Below are 27,702 nucleotides of genomic sequence, written 5' to 3'. Positions count from 1 at the left end.
GCTCTACTCTATGAGCAAAGCAGAATTATAATAGCTCAAAAAAAAAAAGTAAATGCACAAATTTAGAGACATCTCTTCTCTAAATATTAATATAGACCATTAGTACTCCGACCTATGGTACAGCCATTTGAGCTCGTATTGATCTGATTAGCTACAATAAGACACGTTGTAAGTACACTCTAACATAGTAATGTCATTTTGGTCTTCTAAGGACCAAACCACTAACCAACTAATCTGATTCACAATATTCCTTTGGCCAAAAACAAAAAAAATCCTGACCAATAATAGATGATTCTAGCAAAACAAATGAATGTTCCCCCACTCTAAACTCTCAGTTTTCCATGCTATTCAGCTCCCAAGACTTACTTTTTTCTCTCAATTTGAATTACTTTCAGGGATGATTATGCCATTACTTACACACATACACACACACACACACCTCTTTGATCATTTTCATATATCATTTATTTTGCTTTTGTTAATCAATTCCTCTGTCTTCTTTACTAAGCTCATATAATGTACTCTAAATTTGAATATCCCAAGGTTCAGCCAGTTCTTCACATCTTTCTCTATGTACATTATCTCTTGGTGAACTAATCAGGTTATATGGCTTTAATTTTCATGCCCATTCGGATGACTCTCATATTTATATTCCTAACCATAGTTGCATTTCTAAACTCCAGTCCCATATTGCCAACTGCTTATTGCACATCTCCAACTTACTCTGCAGGCCTCTCAGATTCATTAAGTCTAAAATACATAAGCCTAAATCTGTGATTCTACCAAATATACATTCATATCTACATTGTTCAGGGTTATCAGTCATATCCATTTTTAGTTACATATAATTTTGATTACATTTCTAGCCATCTCTGGGCAGTTAGGTGGTGCAGTGGATAGAACAACAGGCTTGGAATCAGGAAGACTCATTTTCATGAATTCAAATCCTACCTGACACAACCATCTGTGTGATCCTAGGCAAATCATTTTATCCTCTTTGCCTCAGTTTCTCATTTGTAAAATGGGCTGGAGAAGAATATGTCAAAGCTATGCTAGCACCTTTGCCACAAAAAAACCCCAAAAAGGGTCACAAAGAGATAGGCATGATTGAAATGACTCAACAATGACAAAACAAGAAAATTCTAATTTATGTACCCAACTGCAGAATTGGTGCATTAAATATTCAAAATGAAAGGAGAAATGTTAAAAGGCTTGCTCCCCAAACTCAAGTGCCATTTTGCCTGAAGATTTAAATTCTACCTACTTAATCAATTTCAAAGACCTACAATTTCAATTGTGAGAATATTTTCCTCTAGAATCACATTTTTTTTCCTGAGGCAATTAGGATTAAATGACTTACCCAGGGTCACACAGCTAGGAAGTGTTAAGTGTCTGAGACCAGATTTGAACTCAGGTCCTCCTGACTTCATGGCTAGTGCTCTATCCACTTAGAATCACAAGCTTTTTAAAAGTTGTAAATTTAGAACATTATCTTAAGGCTCAAAGAAATGCCAAGTTCATTGTCACATAGCTAGTAAGCTTCAAAGTTATGGTTTTAACTCAGGCTACACATTTCTGTTTCGAAGTCCAGAGCTTTATTATAAAGTGTTGCTCCTCATCTAATTATAGTAAGAACAATCTATAATTTTAAAGGAGTGCCACATAATATAGAAAACCACTATTATAAAACAAAACAAAACTTCTAATTAAAAACTTATTTTTCTAATGCCTTTGTTGCCTATTTATCTAATGGCTCTTTATGTAGTACACAATAGGTGCTTAATAAAAAGATTGTTTTTGAAAGATTTATTTTCCTTAACCTTTCCTTAAGAACCAGTTTTTTACATTCAGAGTACTGCACAGCATTGCCCAGTTGATGAGTTTTGATTCATTTTGCATTCACAACCTTAAAGTTTTTGAAAATACTTATTACAGTTCATTTACTAGATTTTTTCTGCCATCACCAGATTTGTACGTGGGTGAGTTTGAATGCATGAATAGGATTTGAAAAAAGAAGAGAACAGCAAATTTCATTTGATTTTTCTGAATCAAATACTCAATTAAGCCAGTAGCTTTTCTATTCTGCTGTTATAGAATTACTGATAAGCTAGTTTCACTGAGAATCTGCTTTATCACTATGGGTTCAAAGTAATTTACTGTAATCATAAAGTGTTTCCAAGTTGGTCTTTCCAGGAGTTTATTATTTTTCCTTTTAATAATGACATTAGAATCCTTCAGAATTTCAAAGAGTCTATCTAAGCATGTAGATGACTAGATAGAATGTATACAGGCTTCTGAGCAGACTTTCTATTGCCCATAGGATAAAAATGCAGATGATAGTTTTCAAAGGGCTTTGGTATTCATTATCTCATTTAATCCTATTAACAACCCTATGAAGTGGGCAGAATAGGTAATCACAGAGCATAAAAATCTTAGAATTTGAAGAGATCTCAGGGACCAGCCAGTTCAATCTTCTTATAGCTGAAAATCATCACTTTAGCATTCAAAAAAAAAAAAAAAAAAGCACCATATTGCTTTGATTTGAGGATCACTAGCTTCTCAAGCAACCCATTCTACTCGGAGACAGCTCTGATAGGAAGTTATTTCGGATATCAAATATAACATCAAGTCTAAATTTGCTTCTCTGCAACTTCCCCATTCAATTGGAAATTTGAGTGGGATAAGCAATAAATACAGAAAGAAGTTTATGCAAACTAATACAAAATATTTTAAAGTGAAAAAGAGTACTACTAACTGGAGAGAGGAGTGGTAGTCCAACGTGAGGAGAGGAAGGATCAAGAAAATCCTAGTGTTAGGAGGCAGTTTGGGAAGTATATTTAGAAAAAAGCTACTTGTGAGGAAAAGGTGAGGTGTACTGTACTACAGACATGGGAGAACACCTGTACCAATAATTGAAGGAGAAAGATAGACAGTCATGAATGGGAGAAAGCTGGAAGGTCCATTTAATTAAGTCCTTGACAAATTTGTTTTAGTTTTGTTTTGTCTTTGTTTTAACAAGAAGTATCTGGACTTCAGCAGTTTCTGTTGATAGATTTATCTGGTATTGATCTTTCCACTTTGCTCTAATGACTTTCTGGGAGAAGCAAATAATTTGTTTTTAAAAGAGAGCACTCTCCTTCTCTACTGTTCATTTATATGCACAAGAAATAAGCAAAATATGACAAACATCTCAAGTTTATGTTGTTCAACAAGATATTTTTTCACTGGTTATCTGTACTATTCTTCTTCTAGACTATAAATCTACATGAGGACAGAGACTATATATAGCTAAATTTTATTTCTCTCCTAACTTGTAATATGGGTCTCTTGCACAAACTAACTGCTTAATAAATGTTCATTGTTTTGTTCTTACTATCAGTCATGTTTGGCCAAATTTAAACATATAGTTTGAAACTTCTGTGTTTAAATGAGTTTTATCTGACTAGAAAGATGAACATTTTTAGATAGTTAAACTAGGGTTAGAGGAAACATAGTGTATGTAGTGAATAGAGAGTTGACCTCAAAGGCTTAGAGAGTTGAGTTCAAATCATGTCTCTGACTTGCCCTGACTGACTACCTTCTTCCTACCTCAGTCTTCTTTTATGTTTTTCAAGAATAATCAAATTGTCATTTCCTCTTCATCTGCAAAAGAGTATGACAATCTATTGTCTAAGCTATTAACAATTCTGGACTCTGAGGCCCAGGCTAAAGTTGTCTTCCCTGACCAGCACCCTGTAATATGTCAGTCTCTATCCAATTCTCTTTCTCTATCCCTTGGTACTTCTGATCTATTGCTAATAATTTACTTTTTACATTAAACCTCTTTAAGAAATTATTTTGTCTCTTTTTATTTGGTTATATGTGTGTACATAATATTTCCTCTTCCCCCTAAAACAAAAACAATATAAGTTCTCTGAAATTAGAGGCCATTTTATTTTGTCTACACAGTGATTAGAATACAGTAGGAACTTAAATAAATGGTTGTTGAATTAAACTAAACTGTTTATTACTACAAACATATCCCTGGCTTTATCTATAATGAACTCCATATTTTTACTTTTTTATGATATGAATTGAAGGGGTTACATCTTGAATATTTACCTTTGCAAACTGGTGGTGGGGAGTCCCATCCTCTCTCTGTGCAGGTCAGTTGTTCTTGTCCTTGAAGTTGATAGCCATGATGGCAAGAGTAGACCACAACATGTTTCCCAGATTCAGTACAAGATGCAAAATCACCATCATCCACCTCATGTGGCAAGCTGCAAGTTCCCACTATAATTAATTTAAAAGCCACAGAGGTTAAAAAAAGGGAGGGGGATTTGTTCAAGGGGAAAGACAACCAATTTTTATGAAGCACCTACTATGTGCCAGTTGGGTAGCTAAGTATTACAGTGAATGGAGTGGACTTGGAATCAGAAGCTCATTTTTGTAATAAAAACTGGTCTAGATACTTACTAGCTATGTGACCCTGGGCAAGTCACTTAACCATGTTTGCTTCAGTTTCTTCATCTGTAAAATGAGTTGGAGAAGAAAATGGCAAATCACTCCAGTATCTTTGCCAAGAAAACTCCAACATATAGTCATGAGAATCAGACATGACTGAAATGATTCAAAAACAATGTGTCAGACACTGTGCTAAGCACTTTACAAATAATATCTCCATCTTTACAACAACCCTATGAGATAGGTGCTACAATGATCTCCATTTTATAGTTGAAGAATTGGAGGCAGACATAAGTAAAGGGACTTGTTCAAGGTCACATAGCTAGAAATCTATGAGGCTGGTTTGAACTCAGATGTCTTTGACTCCTGGTTAAGCAGTCTTATTTACTGTAACAATTAGTTGCCAGAAATATAGAATGAAGAAGTCAGAAATCTGGAATAACCCAGCAACAAATAAAATACTAGGTTATGTTATAATAGGTTTTCAGAAATTAAGATTTACTCTGTGATGTATTTAAAACATCAACATTTATAAATGCTGTGGATATCTCTTCTCCTGAAGGAGACTAACACTTTGCTATATCTCTGTATAGTCTCTATGACTGATAGAGGTATGAAAAGTCTGTGACCTCATGTCAAATATCTGGATTTTTCTAAATTTATTGAAGCTGAGATGATTAGTAAACATAGAAGGCATTTGTACACAGAATCTTCCCATTTTTATGGAGAATCACATTGGAGCTGGAAGAGTTTTAGAGATAATCTAATTCAATCTCCTCATTTTATAGGTTACAAGATTACTGTCTATAGGTACAAGATTACCTCTTTAGACACCAGAGCTAGGCTTTAGGCCCAGGTTGAAACTAGTTCACAGCCCGTGCTGGTGCTCCCTTTTCTCATTCTCACAATCTTAAAAAACCCAGGGTAATCTCCATGTTGAAGCTTGAGGCCCTGGAGTATTGCTTGAGTTGATGACCATGTTCAAATCCATATAAATTAAAATGTGTTATAATCCACACTAGTAGGCAAAACAATGTTACCTCTCAGTATTTAAGTAAATTTGTCAAGGCTACAACTGGCCAACCACAACAATTAAAGATGGACATGTGTAAAATATTTGTGGCAGCCCTGTTTGTAGTGGCTAGAAACTGGAAAATGAATGGATGCCCATCAATTGGAAAATGGTTGGGTAAATTGTGGTATATGAATGTTATGGAATATTATTGTTCTGTAAGAAATGACCAGCAGGATGAATATAGAAAAGATTGGAGAGACTTACATGAAATGATGCTAAGTGAAATGAGCAGAACCAGGAGATCATTTTATACCTCAACAACGATACTGTATGAGGATGTATTCTGAAGGAAGTGGATTTCTTCGACAAAGAGAAGATCTAACTCAGTTTCAATTGATCAAGGATGGACAGAAGCAGCTACACCCAAAGAAAGAACACTGGGAAATTAATGTACTGTTTGAATGTTTTTCTTCCCGGATTATTTTTACCTTCTGAATCCAATTCTTCCTGTACAACAAGAGAACTGTTCGGTTCTGCACACATATATTGTATCTAGGATATACTGTGACATATTTAACATGTATAGGACTGCTTGCCATTTGGGGGAGGGGGTGGAGAGAGGGAGGGGAAAAGTTGGAACAGAAGTGAGGGCAAGGGATAATGTTGCAAAAAAATTACCCAGGCATGGGTTCTGTCAATAAAAAGTTATAATTATGAAAAAAAAAAGATGGATATGTGTAAAGAGAGGTCCATATACTAAAGAAATCTGGGTTCCCCTTTAAAATAAACTAGCATATTCTCCCAAAGTACCTAGTAATACATTGTAAACACAGTAAGCACACGAAAAATATTCATGAAACAAAATTTGTTTGAATTAGCCAATCAGTAAGTCAACTAGCATTTATTAAAGGTGTACTAAGTGTCAGGCACTGTGCTGAGCTCTGGAGGATAAAAGACAAATCATTAATGTTCCTTCCACAAACATGACTTTATTATCTGTTTCTTTAAAGAAGTTATACTTCAGAAGATTAATTCTAGTTCCTGTAATCCAATAAAAGAAAGGCATAAATATACCTTGATGAAAAGTTTCCTTCCATGCCTCTAAATTGATGCCTGGTGTATCTTCACATGACTTAAAATCTGGAGGAAACTTCCCAAGCTGAAAGACATCGACTGGCACTGCAGTAAGGCCTGTGTTATCACAGATTAGCCGGGATAAAGAATGTTTCTCCAGTTCATGCCTCTGAGCTTCAGTAAATACATGCTTGTTTTCCCACCAAAACCTAAAAAGATTGAGAAGGCAATTTTAGATTAAATGCTTGAGTATTTATGTTCTCTGTGTGGTTTTTCTTTTTGTTCAGTGTCTGGAGGACCGTGTGGTATTTGGTATGTACCTTGGAGCTCTTTAAAGTGAGTTATTCATGTCATTTATTATGGTTGAAGTTAGTCGATATCTGGGATGGAGGAAAGAAATGAATAGTTAGAGGCTCCATTGCACAGCCTTTTAATTTAAGAAGTGCTGTCTAAAGAAGAAAACAATCTAATTCAACCTCTACCTGTACAATCATCCCCTCCACATAAAACATACCCAAGGAATGGTTATACAGACTTTGCTTAAAGACTTCCAATCAAAGGGAACCCTCCTATCTCTAAAGGCTAATTATTCTAATTTTGTTGTTTTGTTATTCAGCCATGTCTGACCCTTTGTGACATTTGAGGTTTTCTTAGCAAAGATACTGGTATTGTTTTCCATTTCCTTCTCTAGCCCATTTTACAGATAAGGAAATTGAGGCAGACAAGATTAAGTGATTTGTCCAGTGTCACACAGATAGTAAAAGTCTGAGGCTGGATTTGAACTCAGGAAGACAAATATTCCAGACTCCAGGCCTATTGTTCTATCCATTGCACTATCTAGCTGCCTGATTTTACTTTTATATAGAAAGTTTTTCCACATTCTCAAATATTCTTATGAATTTATGGTCTCTTTAATGTGGGTCATCGCTCTAATGATTCAAATTATGTCATCCATTTCTACTCTTCCTATCTAAATCTTGTTTGTATATTCTCATGCACTCTCAACAGAAAGGTCCACTGAATATTCTTTTTCTGTGGAATCTCTGATCACTATCATTCTGTATATTTATGCTCCTTCTTGTTCAGACTCCTTGAAAAATCTGGCTACAATAGTAATAGCAAATATATAATAGTAATATAGTGCTTACTTTATACCAAATATTGTGGTAAGTTTAATAATTATCTCATTTGGTTCTCAAAACAACCTTGGGAGATAAGTGCTATTAGTATTCCATTTTATAGATGAAGAAAATTAAACACAGAGATTAAGTGACTTGCCTGAGTCTCACAGTGAGTACCTGAGATCAGATTTGAACAGCAGGGCTTCCTGATTTCAGGTCCAACATGCTATCCACTATGCCACAAGATCTGCCTTTCTTATCTCTCTCTTTTGAAATATGGTATCTCATCTTGTCAATCAAATTAAGCTACTCTCATTAAAGTTATCAATGTTATCAGTATCAATAAGTTGTCAATATCAAAGATATCAATGGTTGATTTTCAATCTTTATCCTTCTTGATTGCTCTAGGTCTTTTACACATTGTTAATCATCCTCTTCTTAAGGATGTCTCTCCTCTTAAGATTTTCAATATACTGCTATCCTGGTTCTTCTCCTTCCTATCCTACTGCTCATCAATAAGAGTTGTTGGGTCTTCATCTAGGTCATGCTCACTAATCTTGGGTTTCCCCCAAATTTCTCTCCTGGATCCTCTTCTAGTCTCCTTTTTTACTGTATCATTTATTGATTTCATTAGTTCCTTTTGATTCAATTATCTTTCCTGCACAAATGATTCTCAGATCTACTTATTTAATTGTAACTTCTTTCTTGCCCTCTAGACTCACAATACTAACTGCCTTTGGACATGTAGAACTGGATGCTCCATAGGGATCTCAAACTCAATATTTCTGAAAGAAATGTCATTATTTTTTTTTAACTAACACCCCATCTCCTCTTATAAACTTCCCTATTACTATCAAGGGTACCCTCATCCTCCCAATTTCTTTGTCCTCACCCTACAAAGTCAATCTGTGGCAAAGTCATATCATTTTCTACCTTCACAACATCTCTTATATAGGCCTTCTCTTCACTCACATAGATATTATCCTACTATAAGCACATATCATCTCATATCTTGACTATTGTAATGGCCTGTAATGACCACTTCTCCATTTTTTTTGAGGTGATGCTACATTTATAATATTTCATTACCCTTCTTTATTAGATGCATAAATAAATTATTTCTAAATCATTGGCTATCATGTCTTTCTATAAGGAAAATAAGGGTTTGTTAAATAATTCTTAGTCTCTTTTTGTTTTGTAGTTAGGGAAATTAATTCATGTCAATTAAAGTTCAGCATAAAACTATTTTAACTGGGGTTGATGTCAAGTCAACAAATATTTATTAAGTGCTATTATATGCTAGGCACTCTGTAAGCACTGAGGGCACAAAGAAAGAAAAAAATTGTCTTTGTCCTCAAGGAGCTTGTAATTAGATAGAGGTGGCAACATGTAAACAATTTTGCACATAATACACACACACACACACACACACACACACACACACATATGCACTTGTATTTGTATATATTCCTTCTGTATGTTTTTTGGGTGTGTAAGGGACCAATAGCATTAAAGTTGATAGGTTACTTTAAACTTTAACCATTTTTTCAATTTAAAAAATTCTCCCAGATTTTACTAATTTTCTAACAAGTAAATTGCCTGACTACATACAAAGATCCCATGTTGATAAAATAATTTTCTACCTTTTAAAACATAACTAATTGCATTTTTATGTGATAGCATTTTACCTTCTAATTTTTTGCTGAAGGAAGTATTTGTGATATTTAGCCATGAAGCTTTTAAGCCTTTACTTTCTCTCATTCCTTATTCCTGATGTGTTTTTTAAACTAACCTTCATGATTCCTACCTTTGTGGTGAAGTCAACAGTATCACACGATATAATGATTTAATTTAGAGATTTTTATTGAATTCCTAATAGAATTTTTTACTTTTCACTCTTAATAACAGATATTGCTGCATAAGCTACAATCATTTTTCATGGTGTTCTTTTTTGCACATATTTATCCTGTGCTTTATAATATAACTAAATGTCCTTTGGAATACCTTTTGTTACATGGGAAAACCAACTGTTCCAATCCATTTGCTTACCTCTGCAAGGTGAATTTATGAGTCATCTTTCCATTTGTCTACTATTTCCTTCTGTTTTCTGGCTTCTTTTGCTGCAGGAATTGTTAAGATATTTTTATGTCTATTATGTAGCCCTCTGGACTATTGAAGAAGCTTATGGACTACTTCTTTCAGAATTATGGTTTTAAATTTATAAACTAAGATATATAAGATTATGAAGCAGACTACATATCAAAACAAAGTTATTTTTTTTTTTTTTAAAGAGAAGAGAATCTCTCAAAATGACTTTATGGTTTCTGATGAAATGAAGAGCTAAAACATTGCTGAGAATGTGTCCTAATGAAATAAACATTATATTTTAAGCCAATATTTTGACTTTACTACTTACTTTGGATTCAATGCTTTATCTTAATTTTTTAAATTTAAATTTAATTTTTTTTTTTTTTTTTTTTTTTTTTTTTGCTGAGGCATTTGGGGTTAAGTGATTTGCCCAGGATCACACAGCCAGGAAGTGTTAAGTGGCTGAGGCCAAATATGAACTCAGGACCTCCTGATTTCAGGGCTGGTGCTCTATGCACTATACTAACTAGCTGTCCCAATGCTTTATTTATTTATATTTTAATAAAAATATACTTCAGGAATTTAGGAATATAATTCAACCTTTTCTGCTGGTATTGAAATAAAATGGTTGTACTATTTTAAAATACTCCATTTCCCCTGCTCCTTGCTCATCCCTCCAGCAAATAAAATATTTCTAAAATCACTTTTTGCTTCTTTTATGAAATTATATTCATTTTCTTTGTTTTACTGTTTTTAGTACATGTATATCTTAACTTTGCTTCCATAAATCTCTATGAGACAGGGTTGCTGTTGAGCTGTTTCAGTCATGTTTGACTCTTTTTGACCCCTTTTTGAGTTTTCTTAGCAAAGATACTAAAATGGTTTATCATATCGTTTTCCACCTCATTTTTCAGATGAGGAAACTGAGACAAACAAGGTTAAGTGACTTGTCTAAGGATACATAGCCAGTAAGTGACTAAGGCTGGATTTGAACTATGCAACTAGTATACTATTTGAAGATGTATTTTCCTGACTTTGGGCTGGACACTCTATCCACTGTACCACTAGCTACCCTAGACAAGGATCCTGTCTTATTTACCTTTACCTCTTTTTTAGGATCTAGTTCAGTATTTGAATATAGTAGGTGAATGATAAATATTTGCTGAATGTTGAATGATGCATTTGAAATAATCCAGTTTTCTTCTTTAAAATATTAAGATGTTTTAGATTTCCTAGATAATTTTAGAAATAAATATTGTCTGTGAATGGTTTTCACTATTATTAAAATTCAATATGATTGTCTTTTTCTTCTTCCTCAGCTGGGCAGAGATATCACACAGAATAGAGAATTCAAGCTGAGAAAAAAATAATATGAAGACTCTGATCAAGCTCATGTGTTGTTAATATGTGGGAGAACTCAATTATAAATACTACAAATGAGAAATTTCTGAAGTCCAGTGTTCCCTTGCCCTTCTTTGCTTGCTGGACAGAAGATAAGCATACACAAAAAGCAATGCAGTCTATGCATGATAAAACCCAAGTGACAGAATGCTGCTGTTTTTTTATTTTATTTTATTTTATTTTATTTAGTGCCTCCCCATGCCATGCAAACATCTCGGGATGAGATTTGAAATTGCAGAATCAAAATACAATCCATAGTTCTGAATGAGAGAGTTTCACTCATTGTGATTATATGCCAAACACACAGATATATAATTTGCAACATCTAGAATTTGATAATTTAAATAATTCATAAAAACAATTGGCAGGGGTTGAAGTAGGGCATAAAGGCAGTCTTAGAATCATAGAATTTAGAGCTATCTAATCCCTTAATTTTGAAAAATTGAAAAATTTGAAAAACCTGGAAAAGTTGAGTGATGGGTCTAAGATAATATAGCTAAATAATGGAGAGGATAGGATTTGATCCCAGATCTTCTCTCTAAACAGATATGCCCCCATATTTGTATATTTGTTAGAACAATACCGATATCCTTGAAACTTTATTTTGGGTGACCCTCAGATTCTATGAGTCTTCTCAAGTGTTGTTTTGGGTTCAAGTATTTTGTGGATGTTGCCTAATCTTTTCCCTAAAATTTAATCCTATATCAACTACCTACTAATCCAATTGGTTTTGCAAAGTCACCATATTTAAAATTGGCTTCATTATTTGCCCCATCTGTTCCACCCATCACAAACTGGTCCCTCCTTCAAGTCGCCTCTCATGATTTGAGGAAGCACTTTCTATTCCATCAGGGTAAGGATCCCAGAATTATTGTTACTTCCTTTACTTTTCTCTCGCATATCCAAATATATTGCCAATTCTACCTTTATTTTTCACATTTGTCCCATTCTCTCTCTCTCTCTCTCTCTCTCTCTCTCTCTTATCATTTAACTACTATCATATTTTAGACATATCACTTTTCATCTGGATTACTATATCTTCCTTCTTCCAGTATTACCCCCAGCCACTTTGCACAAATATACTATCCAAATCTTCCTAAGATGTAGATTTGCTTCTATTATACCACCTCTCTCTCTCCTTCAACTCAAAAATCTTTCCTTTACTTCTAGTAATAAATATACATTTCCCAGACTAGTACTTGAAGATTTTCATGATATGGCTCTTACCTGCTTTACTAGGCTTATTTTATGCTACTACCCTACATGAATTCTATTTTCCAGTCAATCTAGACTATGGGCTAGTCTCAGAATTCATCAGTCTGTGTTGAACTACCAGGTGGCAGTAATTTTTGCTTGCAAGGAAGTACCCTACTCACTTTGGAGGGTTACACATATACAAATATCACATTGACACAGTAGTTTATTTTTACCAGGCAAGCAGCTATCTTGAATAAACCTCATCAGTGACTACTTCATTAGAGGAAGTACTACTGATTCCCTAGGGATAAAAAGGATTTGTAGATTTATCATTCAAAATCAGTCTGAGAGCCCATACACTGGCTAGCCCTATCTTCCTTTGACCTCAGTCTTCCTTAGGCTCTAATCAGATTATCTTGACATAATGGAGTTGCTTTTCTAAAGAAACTAAAACACATGTAAGAGTGTTGTACACAACATTTTTACTTTTAGCAGAGAATCAATAATTAAACAATATGCAATAACTAGAGAACATAATGTATAATAAAGTATGTAACCATATAGAAAACAATTCTTCTAGAGGAGTTAGAGATCAAATTGCCAGTATTCTCTAGATTATGGAAAAAAACCAAGGGAAAAATCTACTTCTATATTATTGACTGAACTATAGATTTTATGTAGATCCTAAAAGAAGACAAGTTATCAACAAAGTATGTACCAGATCATCTTACTTGTCTCTCAAAGAACCTTTATGTAGATCAAGTATCAACAGTTGGAACTGAACATGAAACAACTGATTAGTTTAAGTTTGAAAAATGAGTATGACAAGTCTGTATATTGTCATCTTATTTATTTAACTTATATGTGGAATGCATCATGTGAAATGCCAGCCTGGATGAATCAAAAACTGGAATTAAGGTTGTCAGGAGAAATATCAGCAGTCTCACATTGTAGACGATACCTCTCATGTGGCAGAAAATGAAGAAGAATTAAGAAGCCTCTTGAACAGAATGAAAAAGGAGAGTAAAAGATGGCTTGAAATTTAACATGATCCCCACCTCCCCAAACACAACCCTGAGATCTTAGCAATGGTCCCATCTCTTCCTGGCAAATAGATGGAGAAGAAATGGAAACAGCATCAGCTTTCATGTTCTTGGGCTCAAAGATCACTGTAGCCAATGAATGTAACCATGAAGTTAAAAGATGCTTGTTCCTTAGAAAGAAATATATGGCAAATCTGAACAGCATATTAAAAACTGGAAAAGCACCTTGTTGACAGAGATTCATATAGTAAAAGCTATGTTTTTTTTTTCTATTAGCAATGCATAACTATGAGAGTTGGACTATAAGGAAAGCTGAGCCTGCAAAATTTAAGGTATAATTGTTCAATAACAAGAAAATGATAGACACTTAGTTAATTTTCTGTTGGGGTTTATTTATGTATTTCTTGGGAATTTTCTATTGTGAGAACATAAGCCTGCTTGAATGAATTCATTGCAGGCATGTTGAGGGCTGACTCAAAGAGCTTCTTTAAAAACAATCAAAATCAATTGCTATTGTTCTCTTCTTTGTGCTTATTTAATCACTGATTCATTATTTTCATCACCTTTCTTTGAAAGATGGAGATTACAATTTAGAAAACTGAAACAAAGAGATTTTTGAGTTCCCCAACTCCCACTGACTAAACTAAACTTCAAGTTTGAAATTAATGACTTTAAGAAGAAAATGAGGGGTTAGTGCATGTAGGAGGGGAACATGAGAAGAAACAAAAAGGAGAGCATTGATGTCTTATTTTTATGATACCTATATTCCCTCTGAGGGTAGGAAAACCTTGAGAAAGAGATGGAAAACACAGAATTAATTAGAAAGACCCTTTCCTGTACTAAGAAGGAAGTTTAGGATAGTGATACAGCTAATAGGCATATAGATAGGCAGTAAATATGGAACACGATATTGATTCCACTATTTCATCATCATTTCATCAAATATTTCAATTATCTCAGAATCAGCTAAAATGATATTTGAACTCCTAAGGACAGACTATGATTTCCTGAATTTAGTGTTGTCTGGATGAAATATAGTTTGTTCTTTCTATGATGGAAAACAAGTAGATAACATGGCTCATAAGCAATCATAATAACATATAGAACACATACCAATCACCTTCCCTCAGTGCCTTCATTTGTCTTCCTATGATGCATGCAAATAGTGGACCAGTTCTGGCATTTGGAAGAAAGTCTTCAACTAAGCCACCTAGCCATACATCAATATTATTAGGATGTTTGTATAATTCCATGATCTTTTCAACTATACTCCTGTTGGTTATAGCAGTGTGCAGTTCACTTTGATTCTCCAATCTCTGTAAGCCACAGAATTCTCTCCAGTCATTATAACCTATAGATATAAAAATACATTTAAGGATTTTATTTATTTATTTATTTTTGTCTAGTAATGCTGAAGCAATTTTATCAAAATAATCCTTTCAATACACATTTTAATAAACATACAGTTATTATCAAGTAAAATAGCTCTATGACTACTGGATGCCCTGGAGAGTTTAATATAGTGCAATATAATCATAATACAGAAGTTAATGATCTAAACAGCCATGAGAATTATGTAAAACGGCTCCTAAGTCTGAGTCTCACAATTATAGATCAAAGGGTTTGGCTGAATTTATGTCCTTACTAGAAAATCGTTTATCTAGTGATATTTTTTTTTGTTTATATGTTTTTTATAAAGGAAATTTCCAATAATTATTTTTTCTGGAGGTTTGTGATAAAAAATTACAGACATCAAAGGGATATAAAGACAAGTGAATAATGTGAAAAAAGTTCAGAAAGAAAAAAAAGTTAATATATCAGTCTGAATATAATAGCCCCTAAATAGAAGCTGACCTCCAAAATTTATCTTTTTGAAAGTTTAAGAAATAGAGGTATACATCAAAAAACACAATTATCACATAAAATTCATTATGAAACTTTTAAACATATTTCTTTAATTTCAATAATTTTTTTATCATTATTGCTCACATCTTTGTAATTCTGTATATATTGTATCATTCATTGTGTGGTACAGGTATAAACCATCCTCAAGTTTTTTAAAGGTCAAGTTTATTTATTTATTTGATTAATTATTTAATTATGGTACCAATAGTGCATATGCGCATAAACTAGCTATGATTTCCTTAGAATATTGAATTCCCAGATGATGAAACTCTTCCAGTGCAGGTAGACAATTCCCCTGCAGTTTAGAGTATTAGAGAGTATCATAAAACATTGTGAGACTACGTGACTTGCCCAAAATTGCACAATATGGATTATTGGATACAGAGTTCCCTTAAAAGCAATAGGATCTAACAAGAATTCAATCTCATCTTGGATGCATACTAGAATGCATACTGAACATTAATATTTGTAGTCTATTCAAACCAAAACCACAGTGTTTTGAAGATAGCAAGTTAGCAGGTTGTTGTTAACAGAAATTTCATATTTATACAGATATTTGCTGGGAAAAATAATTGCATTCCCTTTCATTTTGGGATGGCAAGGGGAAACAAGATTTTGGGAGGTGTTTGAATATTGGAGAATAAAAATCTTGTTGATAAAAAACTATTCAAAGCATAGGGAAAAATTGTAAAAACTTTACACTCAAAGGGATAAAATGGGATCTAGACAAAAGGAAAAATATACAATATAGAAAACATTCAAAACCTATGCTGTGAATTACATATCTTCAGTTGTAAAATGTAATCATCCAAAATTCCTAGTTCTTCTATAACATAACTTAAGATATGATGGTCTTAAGTTTCTTTATTATCTTCAAATTCACATTTCTGAAAGGAGCAACAAAAATAGATTTAAAATATATACTTCAAAGACCATACATGGTAAAAGAATACACACTGCTTTCTAAAAAAAAAAACAATAAAAACTATCTATTTATGTAACTATATATACACACACACATACAAAAGAGGCAGATAGAGTTTTTGCTTGTGTTTGGGAAACCACAGTGCTTTCAATTCCAAACTGATCCCTATAAAAAACAAATAAATGATAACAAAAATAATTTTAATAGTAACATTGTTCCGGTGATGCTATATAGATGCAGATTATGAAACTAAACAATCTCTGAAGTTTCAAAATTGAAACTGAAATCTGTATATGAAGGAACAGTAGAGAGAAATGTGAAGGGAATTAATGGTTATATGTTATGAATAATGAATGGCACACAAAGGGTAACATAACTACATTTCCAGAAGTGTAATTCAAAAAGAAGGTGGTTTGTTCACAAAAAATTATAATAAATGGTTAGCTTGGCTATAGTTGCCTGCTATAGTTGCCAGGTGATGTTGAAAGATCCAGGGGGAAAAGCTATAGCACAATAGATGGACATAGTATTAAGCTTTCAAAGAGGGCCTGAACATGAATTATATAGATGAGAAACAATATTGACTAAGATTTGCATTGTTGAAGTACCTACATAAATGAAGAGACTTATCTATTGAAAGATGGAAATATGTGCATAAATATATCTTTAGTAGACTAAAGTTTTAGATATCACATGGGGGGGGAAAGTTTCTTAGGTAAAACTGACAGCAAAGTGACTAAGTAGATATCATTTTCATGTCACTGTTTGATTATGCTTTAAATGCTTTGTGAAATACATTCTCAATTTAATTTTTTTCCTTTCCTTGCTTTGAATAGAAACAATGACAATTCCATCTAATTTTTCATGGTGAGAATATTAAATACAAAGAACAATGGTGGAAGATAAAGAATTCTCATCCCCATTTTTTAAAAAGACACAGTTTTAGACTTATTGTCATATGATTTTGAGCTGGATGGGAGTAGAGATATCATCTATCTTCATTTGAGAGAAAATTGAATTTCAGAGAGGTGAAACTCTTTGCCTAAGGTCATATAGCTAGTAACTAGATGAGTTAATACTACAACTCAACTCTTCCCATGCCAAATCCAGTTCTCCTAAAACTCTATCACTTTGCCCTTTTTGGGGGGAGGGAAGAGCATTTTTCAGTTGGCATGGGGTGGAAAGTTTAAAATTATGGACAGGCATATAGTTTTATTGTAAATCTTTTCAAACTAAAAATAAAAGAACATTTATCATGCAAGGAAGCTTCCCACTATGTACTTATAACAAGCATTTCATATCTTAGGTCTTATGTTGGCTTGATTCTACCTTCTGCCAGAGAACATGTAGTCCTCTGAGCTCAAGTGGGTGAGTTCTATTCTGCTTCCTCACCCATCAAATTAATTTCTAAAAAAGCTTGACTGTAGACACTTCCTATGTTCACACATCCTTCCAGTGATACTGTGAGGGGGCAGCACAGAGAATGGCACTAAACTTCAAGTCAGAGGACTAAACCTAGAAGAGAAACTAAGAGATTATAGCCACCTCTACTACCTATTCTACTGGGTAAAGGAAGACTATTATAAATCTTAAGATATTATGTAAATATGAACTGTGATAGTGATGTTGAAGTGCTTTAACAGTTTTCAAGGGCAATGGCAATGTCAGGGTGATAATAGTGACAATTGTTCTGTTTTTTGGAAGATGTCCAACAAGGCATTTCTAGAATGTTTCAAGAAAATGGGGTGAAGAATTGCAAAAATCAACTCTATACCCTTGATCTCTTTCTTAAATTAAGCAACCAATAACTTTTATTGAGCATCTAATATGTACAAAGATTGCACTTTGTAAGGGGAGAAAGAAGAATGAAAAACAACCACTGTCCTTAAAGGGAGCTTATGAAATTTCCTTCCTTCTCTTCCTGGCTCCTTTCTTCTTTCCTTTCTTTCCCTCTTTCCTTCTTTTTTTCTTATATTCCCTACCCTCCTCCCTCCCTCTTTCCCTTTCTCCCTCCCTCCCTACCTTCCTCCCTCCCTCCCTCTCATCCTTCCTTCCTTCCTTCCTTCCTTCCTTCCTTCCTTCCTTCTTTCTTTCCTTCCTTCCTCATGTTCTTTATTTTATTAAGTACGTACTTAGGTATGGACAGCTATGTAGCATAGTGGTAGAATGCCAGACCTGGAGTCAGGAAGACTCTTCTTTTTGAATTCAAATATAGTTTTAGATACTTACTATCTTTGTGATCCTGGGCAAGTTACTTGACACTGCCTTAGTTTCCTCATCTGCAACTGAAAGAATTGGTAAACTATTCTAGTACCTTTGCAAGAAAATCCCAAATAGTGTCATAGAGAGTTTGATATGGCTGAACAACTGCAGTATAAAGTACTGTGCTAGGTACTCAGAATTCAAAAGATGAAAATGAAACTATTTCTGCTATCAAGGTGCTTACATTTTAACAGAAGGGGATGTAATATGTCAGCTAAATATACTACAGCTTTGAGAGATCCAGATAAAGTGTTCTTTAAAAATTGAGAAAGGATAAAAATACTTTTATTTGGAGGAATTAGGATATACTTTTATGAAAGAGGATAGCATCTGAACCAGGGTGATCATCTGGTATTGGCTAAGAAATAGACTAGTTGATCAATGGAATAGGTTAGGTTCAAAGGACAAAACAGCCAATAACTTTAATTATCTAGTGTTTGACAAACCCAAAGACCTCAGTTTTGGGGATAAGAATGCATTATTCGACAAAAATTGCTGGGAAAATTGCAAATTAGTATGGCAGAAACTAGACATTGACCCGCACTTAATACCACACACCAAGAGAAGATCAAAATGGGTTCATGATCTAGGCATAAAGAATGAGATCATAAATAAATTGGAAGAGGATAGGATAGTTTACCTCTCAGCCTGTGGAAGAGGAAGGAATTTATGACCAAAGAAGAACTAGAGATCACTATTGACTACAAAATAGAAATTTTTGATTATATCAAATTGAAAAGTTTTTGTACAAACAAAACTAATGCAGGCAAGATTAGAAGGGAAACAATAAACTGGGAAAACATTTTTACAGTCAAAGGTTCTGATAAAGGACTCATTTCCAAAATATATAGAGAATTGACTCTAATTTACAAGAAATCAAGCCATTCTCCAATTGATAAATGGTCAAAGGATATGAACAGACAATTTTCAGATGATGAAATTGAAACTATTACCACTCATATGAAGAGTGTTCCAAATCACTATTGATCAGAGAAATGCAAATTAAGAAAACTCTGAGATACCACTACACACCTGTCAGATTGGCCAGAATGACAGGGAAAGATAATGTGGAATGTTGGAGGAGATGTGGGAAAACAGGGACACTGATACATTGTTGGTGGAATTGTGAACACATCCAGCCATTCTGGAGAGCAATTTGGAACTATCTCAAAAAGTTATCAAACTGTGCATACACTTTGATCCAGCACTGTTACTACTGGGTTTATATCTCAAAGAGATACTAAAGAAGGGAAAGGGACCTGTATGTGCCAAAATGTTTGTGGCAGCCCTGTTTGTAGTGGCCAGAAGCTGGAAAATGAATGGATGCCCATCAATTGGAGAATGGTTGAGTAAATTGTGATATATGAATGTTATGGAATATTATTGTTCTGTAAGAAATGACCAGCAGGACAAATACAGAGAGGATTGGCGAGACTTACATGAACTGATGCTGAGCAAAATGAGCAGAACCAGGAGATCATTATATACCTCAACGATACTGTATGAGGATGTATTCTGATGGAAGTGGATTTCTTCAACAAAGATAAGATCTAACTTAGTTTCAATTGATCAAGGATGGACAGAAGCAGCTATACCCAAAGAAAGAACACTAGGAAATGAATGTAAACTGCTTGCATTTTTGTTCTTCTCCCTGGGTTATTTATACCTTCTAAATTCTATTCTCCCTGAGCAACAAGAGAACTGTTCAGTTCTGCACACATATATTGTATCCAAGATCTACTGTAACCTATTTAACATGTATAGGACTGCTTGCCATCTGGGGAAGAGGGTGGAGGGAGGGAGGGGGAAAATCGGAACAGAAGTGAGTGCAAGGGATAATGTTGTAGAAAAAAAATTACCCTGGCATGGGTTCTGTCAATATAAAGTTATTTCAAACAAACAAACAAACAAACAAACAAAAACCCATGATGATCTAGTATAATCAAGGCAAATTTCATATACATTGTTTCATTTGAGTTGGACCTTAAAGTATATATTTAGTTTAAGTAAGTGGAATAGAAAGGGAACAAAAATCAGGAGAGGAGAAATGTTGTGAAGAAAGGCTTGGAAGTAATAGAGCAGAAGACACATTGCAGACTGTCCTATGCAGATGGACACAAGCCCTTTCTCTTTTTTCCATCTGTATAGCATGGAATTTGCAAAAGCTTTTATGACACACTCAACCTTAGAAGTATGGGTAATGATTTCTAACAATAACATGCTAAATACCACAGAAAAGGAAAAGGGACAGAATGATATTAACAATTGCAGAACTTAAATTTAACATGTGTCTATATGTGTGAAAATAACATGTCTCTTTTAATCCATATCACAAAGGTTTTCTAAAAAGACACACAATCATAGAAATTCAGATTTTGAATAAACCTCACAGAACCAGTGTAGGAATTGCATCTATGATAACCTCTAAAGAGTTAGTTCTAGAACTTGGCATGGGCCTGATAAAAGTGCTGTAGCATTTAGCTTACTATTACTATATGGCACATAGAAGGCACTTCATGTATATGTTTTGATTAATTGATTGGTTATCCAAAATCTCTAATGATGGAGAGCCCACTGCCTCCCACAGGTCATTCTATTTTTGAATACTTCCAATTGTTAAGAATATTTTTCTACTTTTAAGAACTCTCTGAATCTTTGATTCATTAACCCTACTTTTCCCTTCTGGGGCTAAACTGAATTAATCTACTGAATTAATGAGTACATGGTAAAACATTTATTAAATGCCTTCTGTGTGCTAGACACAGGTGCTTGTGGTATAAAGACAAAGGGAACTCAGTCCCTTCCCCTTGAAGAGCTCATATTCTTTAACAAAAGGAGATAGTATATATAGGAGAATTGTATACTGGAAACGGAATTTTTGTATAATAAGCAACAGTAATGATAAATAGAACTATAAGGGAGTCACCTGACATGCTCTTTCTAGAAGCAATGATAGTTTGGATTTGTTTACTGTTCCTAAAATAAGTAATGGAAAATGGGAGTGAAAGTGACTACAGGAAGGAGTATATGTATATCACTGCAGAACAGATATCAAAATATCCCAAGATGATGTCCAAGGAGGAGAGATGATGTGAAGATTTGTGTAGCTCAAAAGAAGAATCCTTCTTTCAAATTTATTTGCTATAAAGTATGTGAAAACTATGATTATATACCTCTAAGTTTTCTTTCTTTTAAGCTAAACTTTCCCATATACTCCAACAATGAACATAGTTTACAAATTTTGCACTTGTCTAAAAGTGTCCAATTTTGTCAATGTCCCTCTAAAATGCATGTCAATAAGTTAAATTGTGTCTTGATAGTAATTTTCCTACAGGACAGAAGCAGTATAATATAATAGGGAAAAGCAATGCATTTAGAATGAGGGAACCTGGCTTTAAATCCTGGTTCTTCTACTTGCTACCTGTGACAATAGGCAAGTCACTTCATCTCTATGAGTCCTGTTTCATTTGTGAAAATGGAGGAGGGTTGGATTGGATGATTTTTAAGGTTCTTTCCAGCTTTAAATATATGAGCCAACAAGCTGGAAATAGATGTGTAACTGGTGGGAAACCAGCAATGTTAGGGAAAAAATTTAGCAGAACTTATTCAACATCATCAAAACATAGTTTTTTGTTCAATTGCTTCCAATTCTTTGTGACCCCATTAGGGATTTTCTTGGCAAAGACACTGGAATAGTGTTAAGGACTACGCCTAGGTGAAGGGGCAGGTCAGTTCTCTAAGAGCCTCCACAGCTGTGAATCATAAACTTGAAGGAGTGGCAAAGCAGCTTTCACAGATGTTCCTTGTGGATTGGGAAATGACATAAATTGGAGGCCAAGAGGGAAGAGGAGGGAAGTTGGACAACACAACTGCCTCTCAGTGAGAGGTTAGAGAACGCAACTGACTCTCAGTTTCCTTGTATCATCATTATCCTCTGACATGAAAAGATACATTCTACAGATCTGAATTAGACCTCCAGCAGCCAGTGGCAGGTGGCTCCTGTATCACAACAGAATGATTCGCCATTTCCTTTTCCAACTAACTTTACAGATGAGGAAACTGAGGAAAATAGAGACTTGCTCAGCATTACACAGATAGTATCTGACATCACATTTGAACTCAAGACTTCCTGACTCCAGGTCCCTGTCTACTGTACTGCCTAAATGCTAGTTACTACAAAAGGCCTTGGCATTTACTAGGTAAGAATAATTAAAATAGGTAGCCATTTAAAGTGAAGCACAATTGAGAATATTAATAATGACAACTATCTCTGAGCTTCTATGTAAGCAATTCCTACTCCTGCTTAACTAAAGTGACCTTAATTAGGACTTGTATTATTTTTATATTATGAATTTTGAAGTCAATTTGACAGAATGTTTTACTTTTCTTGTTCCAGATGCCAAAATTTCTTTTCACTGACTAGAAGGACCTTTTTTGGACAAGCTGAATGGTATAGTTCAAGGAAGGTGAGATAAGGAAAAAATTGTCATATATTTTTACACATATTTAGGTTTGAATCAGTAACTCTAAAAAAACCATTTTTTTTTTACCAAATTAGAAAGCATATCCATGTATTTCACTTGCAAAATAAAATTCAGAAACTAATCAAAGACCTGGGAGGCCATGATCTCTCCCCCTCTGCAGATTGAGTGATGCTAAATCCAAAGTGCCATTATTAGATAACACAAAGAGCTTTTCAGTCAGTTCTTCATTCATCATTTGTTCCTGAGTCTGCAGTTTTGCTGGGTTTGCCAGAAGGCCTCTTATCACCGGATCCAAGCCACCTTGAAATATTGGGAATGGAGAGGGAAAGAAGTTATTTCATTTGAAATTTCAAGACAAAATATTTCAAACCCTAGGTTAATTATTGCTGACAGATATATATCTGGTAGGATATGAATACACCCCAAGGATCCTTATTTAATGGAATTCACTCATTAGTACATATTTTTTGGTAACTTTACTCAAATGAATTTATTTCTGTGAGCCTCAGATTCTTCTTTAAAATGAAGGAGTTGGACTAGTTATCAGTGAACTAAGATAACTTTCAGATTTAAATCTCTGAACCTATTATGTACAAATTTTCTAAAAAATAGAAGATCATATCATTTTAATAATGAATGGTTATAGCTTCATTCAATGTGGAAAACACTTATGAACTTATCGGATCCTGCTCAAATGTAAAAAAACTTTCACCAAATATAATATAATACACCAAACTAAAAGTGATTGCCTATTTTTCATATTTCTTCCAGTATTTTATCTGCATTCTTCATTTGCTCTAATTGCATTCCACCTACACTTCATCTTTATTTATTACAAGTCTCTTACCTTAGATAAGAAGATGCTTGAAGATAGGAACTATGCTGTTGGCTCTAGTTAATAGCACAGATACCAGGGCATATGAATACTTCATAAGTGTTATCTTTCAGCTCTAAATCCCTAAACCTAATATGTCCAATTTTTTTTTTAAGTAGAAGATTGGATGGCACAATTTGTTACTGAAAATTACTTAAAGAAATTAAGAATAAGGAGGTACACACACACACACACACACACACATACACATACTACTTGTTCTACTGCTGTTGCAGATACTACTATTAGATAGTACAATTCAGAACATTATAAACAATATACATACATACACATACACAGTTTTATATTATAAAACAGTAGCTGGTTCCCCTTTCATCCATTTAGAACATATCACTTCTTCAGTTTGTCTGGCAGTCTAACCCTTCCTCCCCCCCAAAATAAACCATAACAAAGAAACAAACATTGAAAGTAGAATAGAGATGGGAAGAATTCATCCCCTCTCCCCACCACACAAAATGAAAGTAGCAAAAAAGGAAGTTTTATTCATTTTACTATTTTAAGGTTCTGTGGTTTCATTAATGTGAATAATTTCTTAACCAGGCAGAAAGAACCCTTTCTTAGTGTAGTCTTCAAAAATAGCTGAGGTTAAACAAACAAGTAAAAAACAAACCAATAATCTGCTCAAAAAAACCTCCAAACAAAAAACCGAACAACAAAGCACTTTCCATTATTTCCTGTAGTCCATTAAAAAAACAAACAAACCACACTTATATTTAAATTTTAGAGATGTCTTTTCATGAGTAGGACTGTAGAAGAGAACACAGAAATTAAGCGATTAATATATACTTACAATTGACATATAAAGCATTTAAAAAAAAACTCATTCAAAATTATAATCTACCCACTTAACAAATGCCATATGGTGGTAGATATAACTGAGTTAAAAAATGGTAATGGAAAAAATGACATTATGGCGTGCTAAAATTAAGTAGAGATTTTTGTCTGAAGACTATCAAAATGAAGATGAGTTGCATATTTGGAATCAACCTACATTTGGAATTGTGTATCCTATTTACTCAAAAAGGCAAAAATTGGGCGTCAAGTTGGTTCTAATAAAAAGCAGGTGTTTCCACAAAGCTATGGAATAATTATAATTTTCTTTCATAAAACAATAATTCTTTGTACAATGCCCAGTCACTTAAATTACAAACAAATTTTAACTAATGCTCTTATACATTATTAGAATGAAATTAGGTACAATTAATGAAACACCAGAAGAATGCAACCACAAAACAAAGGCAAAAAAAACCTCACCTTCTTTAATAAGCCTCCATGGACTAAAAAAAACCTCATGCAAATATAATTTAGGAAGATCTGGGTGATCTTGAAATCCTGCATCAAGCCTTCTTACCACTGGGTGGATAGTTGCATGGCCAAAGCGGAAAGCTGCTGTTGAAAATATATTGGATATTGTGGGATTCACAGTAGGATCATAACCTTTGTATGTGCCAATATATTGCTTAAAAGCCACAGGTCCCAGGATCTTGGGAATATAATCACGGAGGGTAATTACCTAAAGAAAAAGGGAATGGGATGAATAGGCTACTCAATCTGATATGAAAAGAATGTGTATCCTGTTATGTTATAAAATTAAAGACCCAGAAAAAATGAGGCTTAGATAAATATTGCATGTTATACCTCAGAAAACATTTCATCTGGAGGTCAATGAAATATTAAGCACAAATTATCAGTTACTTAATTAAAAAAAAATCACGAGAGTCAATGTTTTCCACTGTATATGTATATAAGTGTTTATATAAAGTAACAAAGTGCCTGACATAATTAGGGGGTCAGCAAATGCTTGTTGAGTTCAAATTGGTTTGAACTGGAAATAGCACTGGATTTGTAGTAAGGAATTTTGTTTAAATTTTGGTTCTAAATCTCTAACTTCATTCTAAACTCAGATCAAATAACACATCTTATACAAGTACTTTTCTGATGCCTCCAGATGCCAGGGCCCCCTCTTAGTCAAAATTGCATGACATTTACTTAGTATATTCTTAGTTTTTCCTGTGATAGGAGGTAAACTGTCTGAATGCAGAAATTGATTAATTTATGTCTTTGTATGTCCAACACTAGGCATAAGCCCTGGCTCATAGTAGATGGTTAATAAGTACTTGGCAGATGGATGGATAGATAAATAGATAGATAGATTGATAGATAATATATGTAAACGTTTGGCAAATAGTTTTCTTTTCCTGGGTCTCAGTTTTCTTCTCTATATAATAGAGGTACTAATTTAAATCATTTCAGATGTCTTTTTCAACTCTAAATTCAATCACCCCATGAAGCTAACAGCCTAAAAGTAAAGACTAATTTATGGATAATTCCCCAAAAATCATTCCACTAAATTTCTCTTGGTGTGCTTCATTGAGTCTGAAAATTGATCAGTAGGGAATAGACCTTGAAAGATTCTTTCCACCATAGAAACTTGAAAAAGTAACAGATTATGAGGATGATAATAAAATGCATTACCCACTTTAGAAGTTTGTAGTGAGAAAAGTACTTTGCAAATAGTGTAAGCTGCTTAATGTCATGTTAGGAATGAGTTAGGACTTGTGGGTTTGATTCCTGTTCCTGACACTTATTACATGCTTGAACCCAGAATGAAATGATCTCTCTGTACCTCAATTTTATTATATGGAAAATGGAGATAAGAAAAGTTGCTATCACCCTCCCATAATTATTGTGAGTAGTTAATGTTGTGGAGTCATTTTTTCAGTTGGAACCAAATCTGTGTAACCCATTTGGATTTTTCTTGACAAGAATAGCAGAGTGATTTGCCATTTCCTTCTCCAGCTCATTTTACAAGATGAGGAACTGAAGTAAACAGGATGAAGTGACTTGTCTAGGGTCAGTCTAGTAAATGTCTGAGGTCAGATTTAAACTTAAGAATTTGAGTCTTCCTGACTCTAAGCTTGGCACTCTGTTGTAGAGTGCAATGTAAATCTTCAAATACTAGAGTGCTATTACTTTTGTCATCCTCATTTTATGGATATAATTCAATTTGATGGAGGTTAAATGACTTGTTTCCCTAAAGACTTAGAGAAATTTTGAGATTTTTTTTATCTTGGTAGTTAAGATTGTGGCATAAAATCTCATCTTTGTATCAGAGACTTGACATACAGAGTCATTTATTTTTAAGTTTTTTGTCTTAGCACTCCCACCTTGGAAATCTGTAAACAGATTCAGATAGTTTTTAATCCCACCTAATATAACAGAGGGTAATGTTTCTCCCAGTCCTCTCTAATAAGCATACTTCATGTGGATAATTAGCAAAGGGGAAAAGATCTCAGCACTCAGTGCATATATAATTCTTCACTTAATCTTTTGTTTTTTGGATTAGGGTCAGAGGCCTACACCTTTTTGGAGAACTCTCCTTGTGAAAAACCTTCTGCAGTTCCTGATAGTTTTAGACGCAGTGGCCTGGGTCAGCAAGAGAAATGACCTGCCCACACATGTCAGAGGCAAGATTTTAACCCAGATGTTCATGACTCTTAAGAAGCTTGATTATCTGCTATGCCACACCCAATTGTGTTTAGGATTTTCAAAATGTCTCTAATACCTGCATGAGTATGTATTTTCAGATTTCCTGACAACTTACATTTATAAAGGGGATATCTTTGTCTAGAAGTTCCCTACATTAATTAGCATAGATCAAATTTTTTAAAAAGTTAGCCTGGATCAAATATGAAATCAAGCCAAAAAGCATTGACACGAAAGAAACTAATTCCAACAAGCTATGACTTCCAATGAAGAAAGTAATGAACATCGATGAAATAACAGATTTATAAAACCTACCTCCTCAATACTAATATCTTCTCACAGGCAAAATGTAAGTAGAGTAGT

At 34.0% G+C, this 27,702-nt stretch overlaps 1 protein-coding gene across 1 annotated transcript in view; it reads right to left on the bottom strand.

Annotated features, from left to right (window-relative positions):
* TPO (thyroid peroxidase) overlaps positions 1-27,702 on the bottom strand; it is a 224,252-nt gene that overhangs the window by 76,983 nt on the left and 119,567 nt on the right. The window contains exons 9-13 of the mRNA XM_031951166.1: positions 25,108-25,366; positions 23,088-23,258; positions 14,496-14,733; positions 6,533-6,741; positions 4,102-4,272 (exon numbers count right to left, since the gene is read on the bottom strand). Of these exons, the coding sequence (XP_031807026.1) occupies positions 4,102-4,272; positions 6,533-6,741; positions 14,496-14,733; positions 23,088-23,258; positions 25,108-25,366 (1,048 nt within the window). The remainder of the gene's footprint in view (positions 1-4,101; positions 4,273-6,532; positions 6,742-14,495; positions 14,734-23,087; positions 23,259-25,107; positions 25,367-27,702) is intronic.

This window comes from Sarcophilus harrisii, chromosome 2, assembly GCF_902635505.1.
Source record: "Sarcophilus harrisii chromosome 2, mSarHar1.11, whole genome shotgun sequence".
Taxonomy (NCBI): domain Eukaryota; kingdom Metazoa; phylum Chordata; class Mammalia; order Dasyuromorphia; family Dasyuridae; genus Sarcophilus; species Sarcophilus harrisii.
The sequence above is the reverse complement of the archived record's forward strand: the minus strand, read 5'-3'. Positions and strand labels throughout refer to the sequence as shown.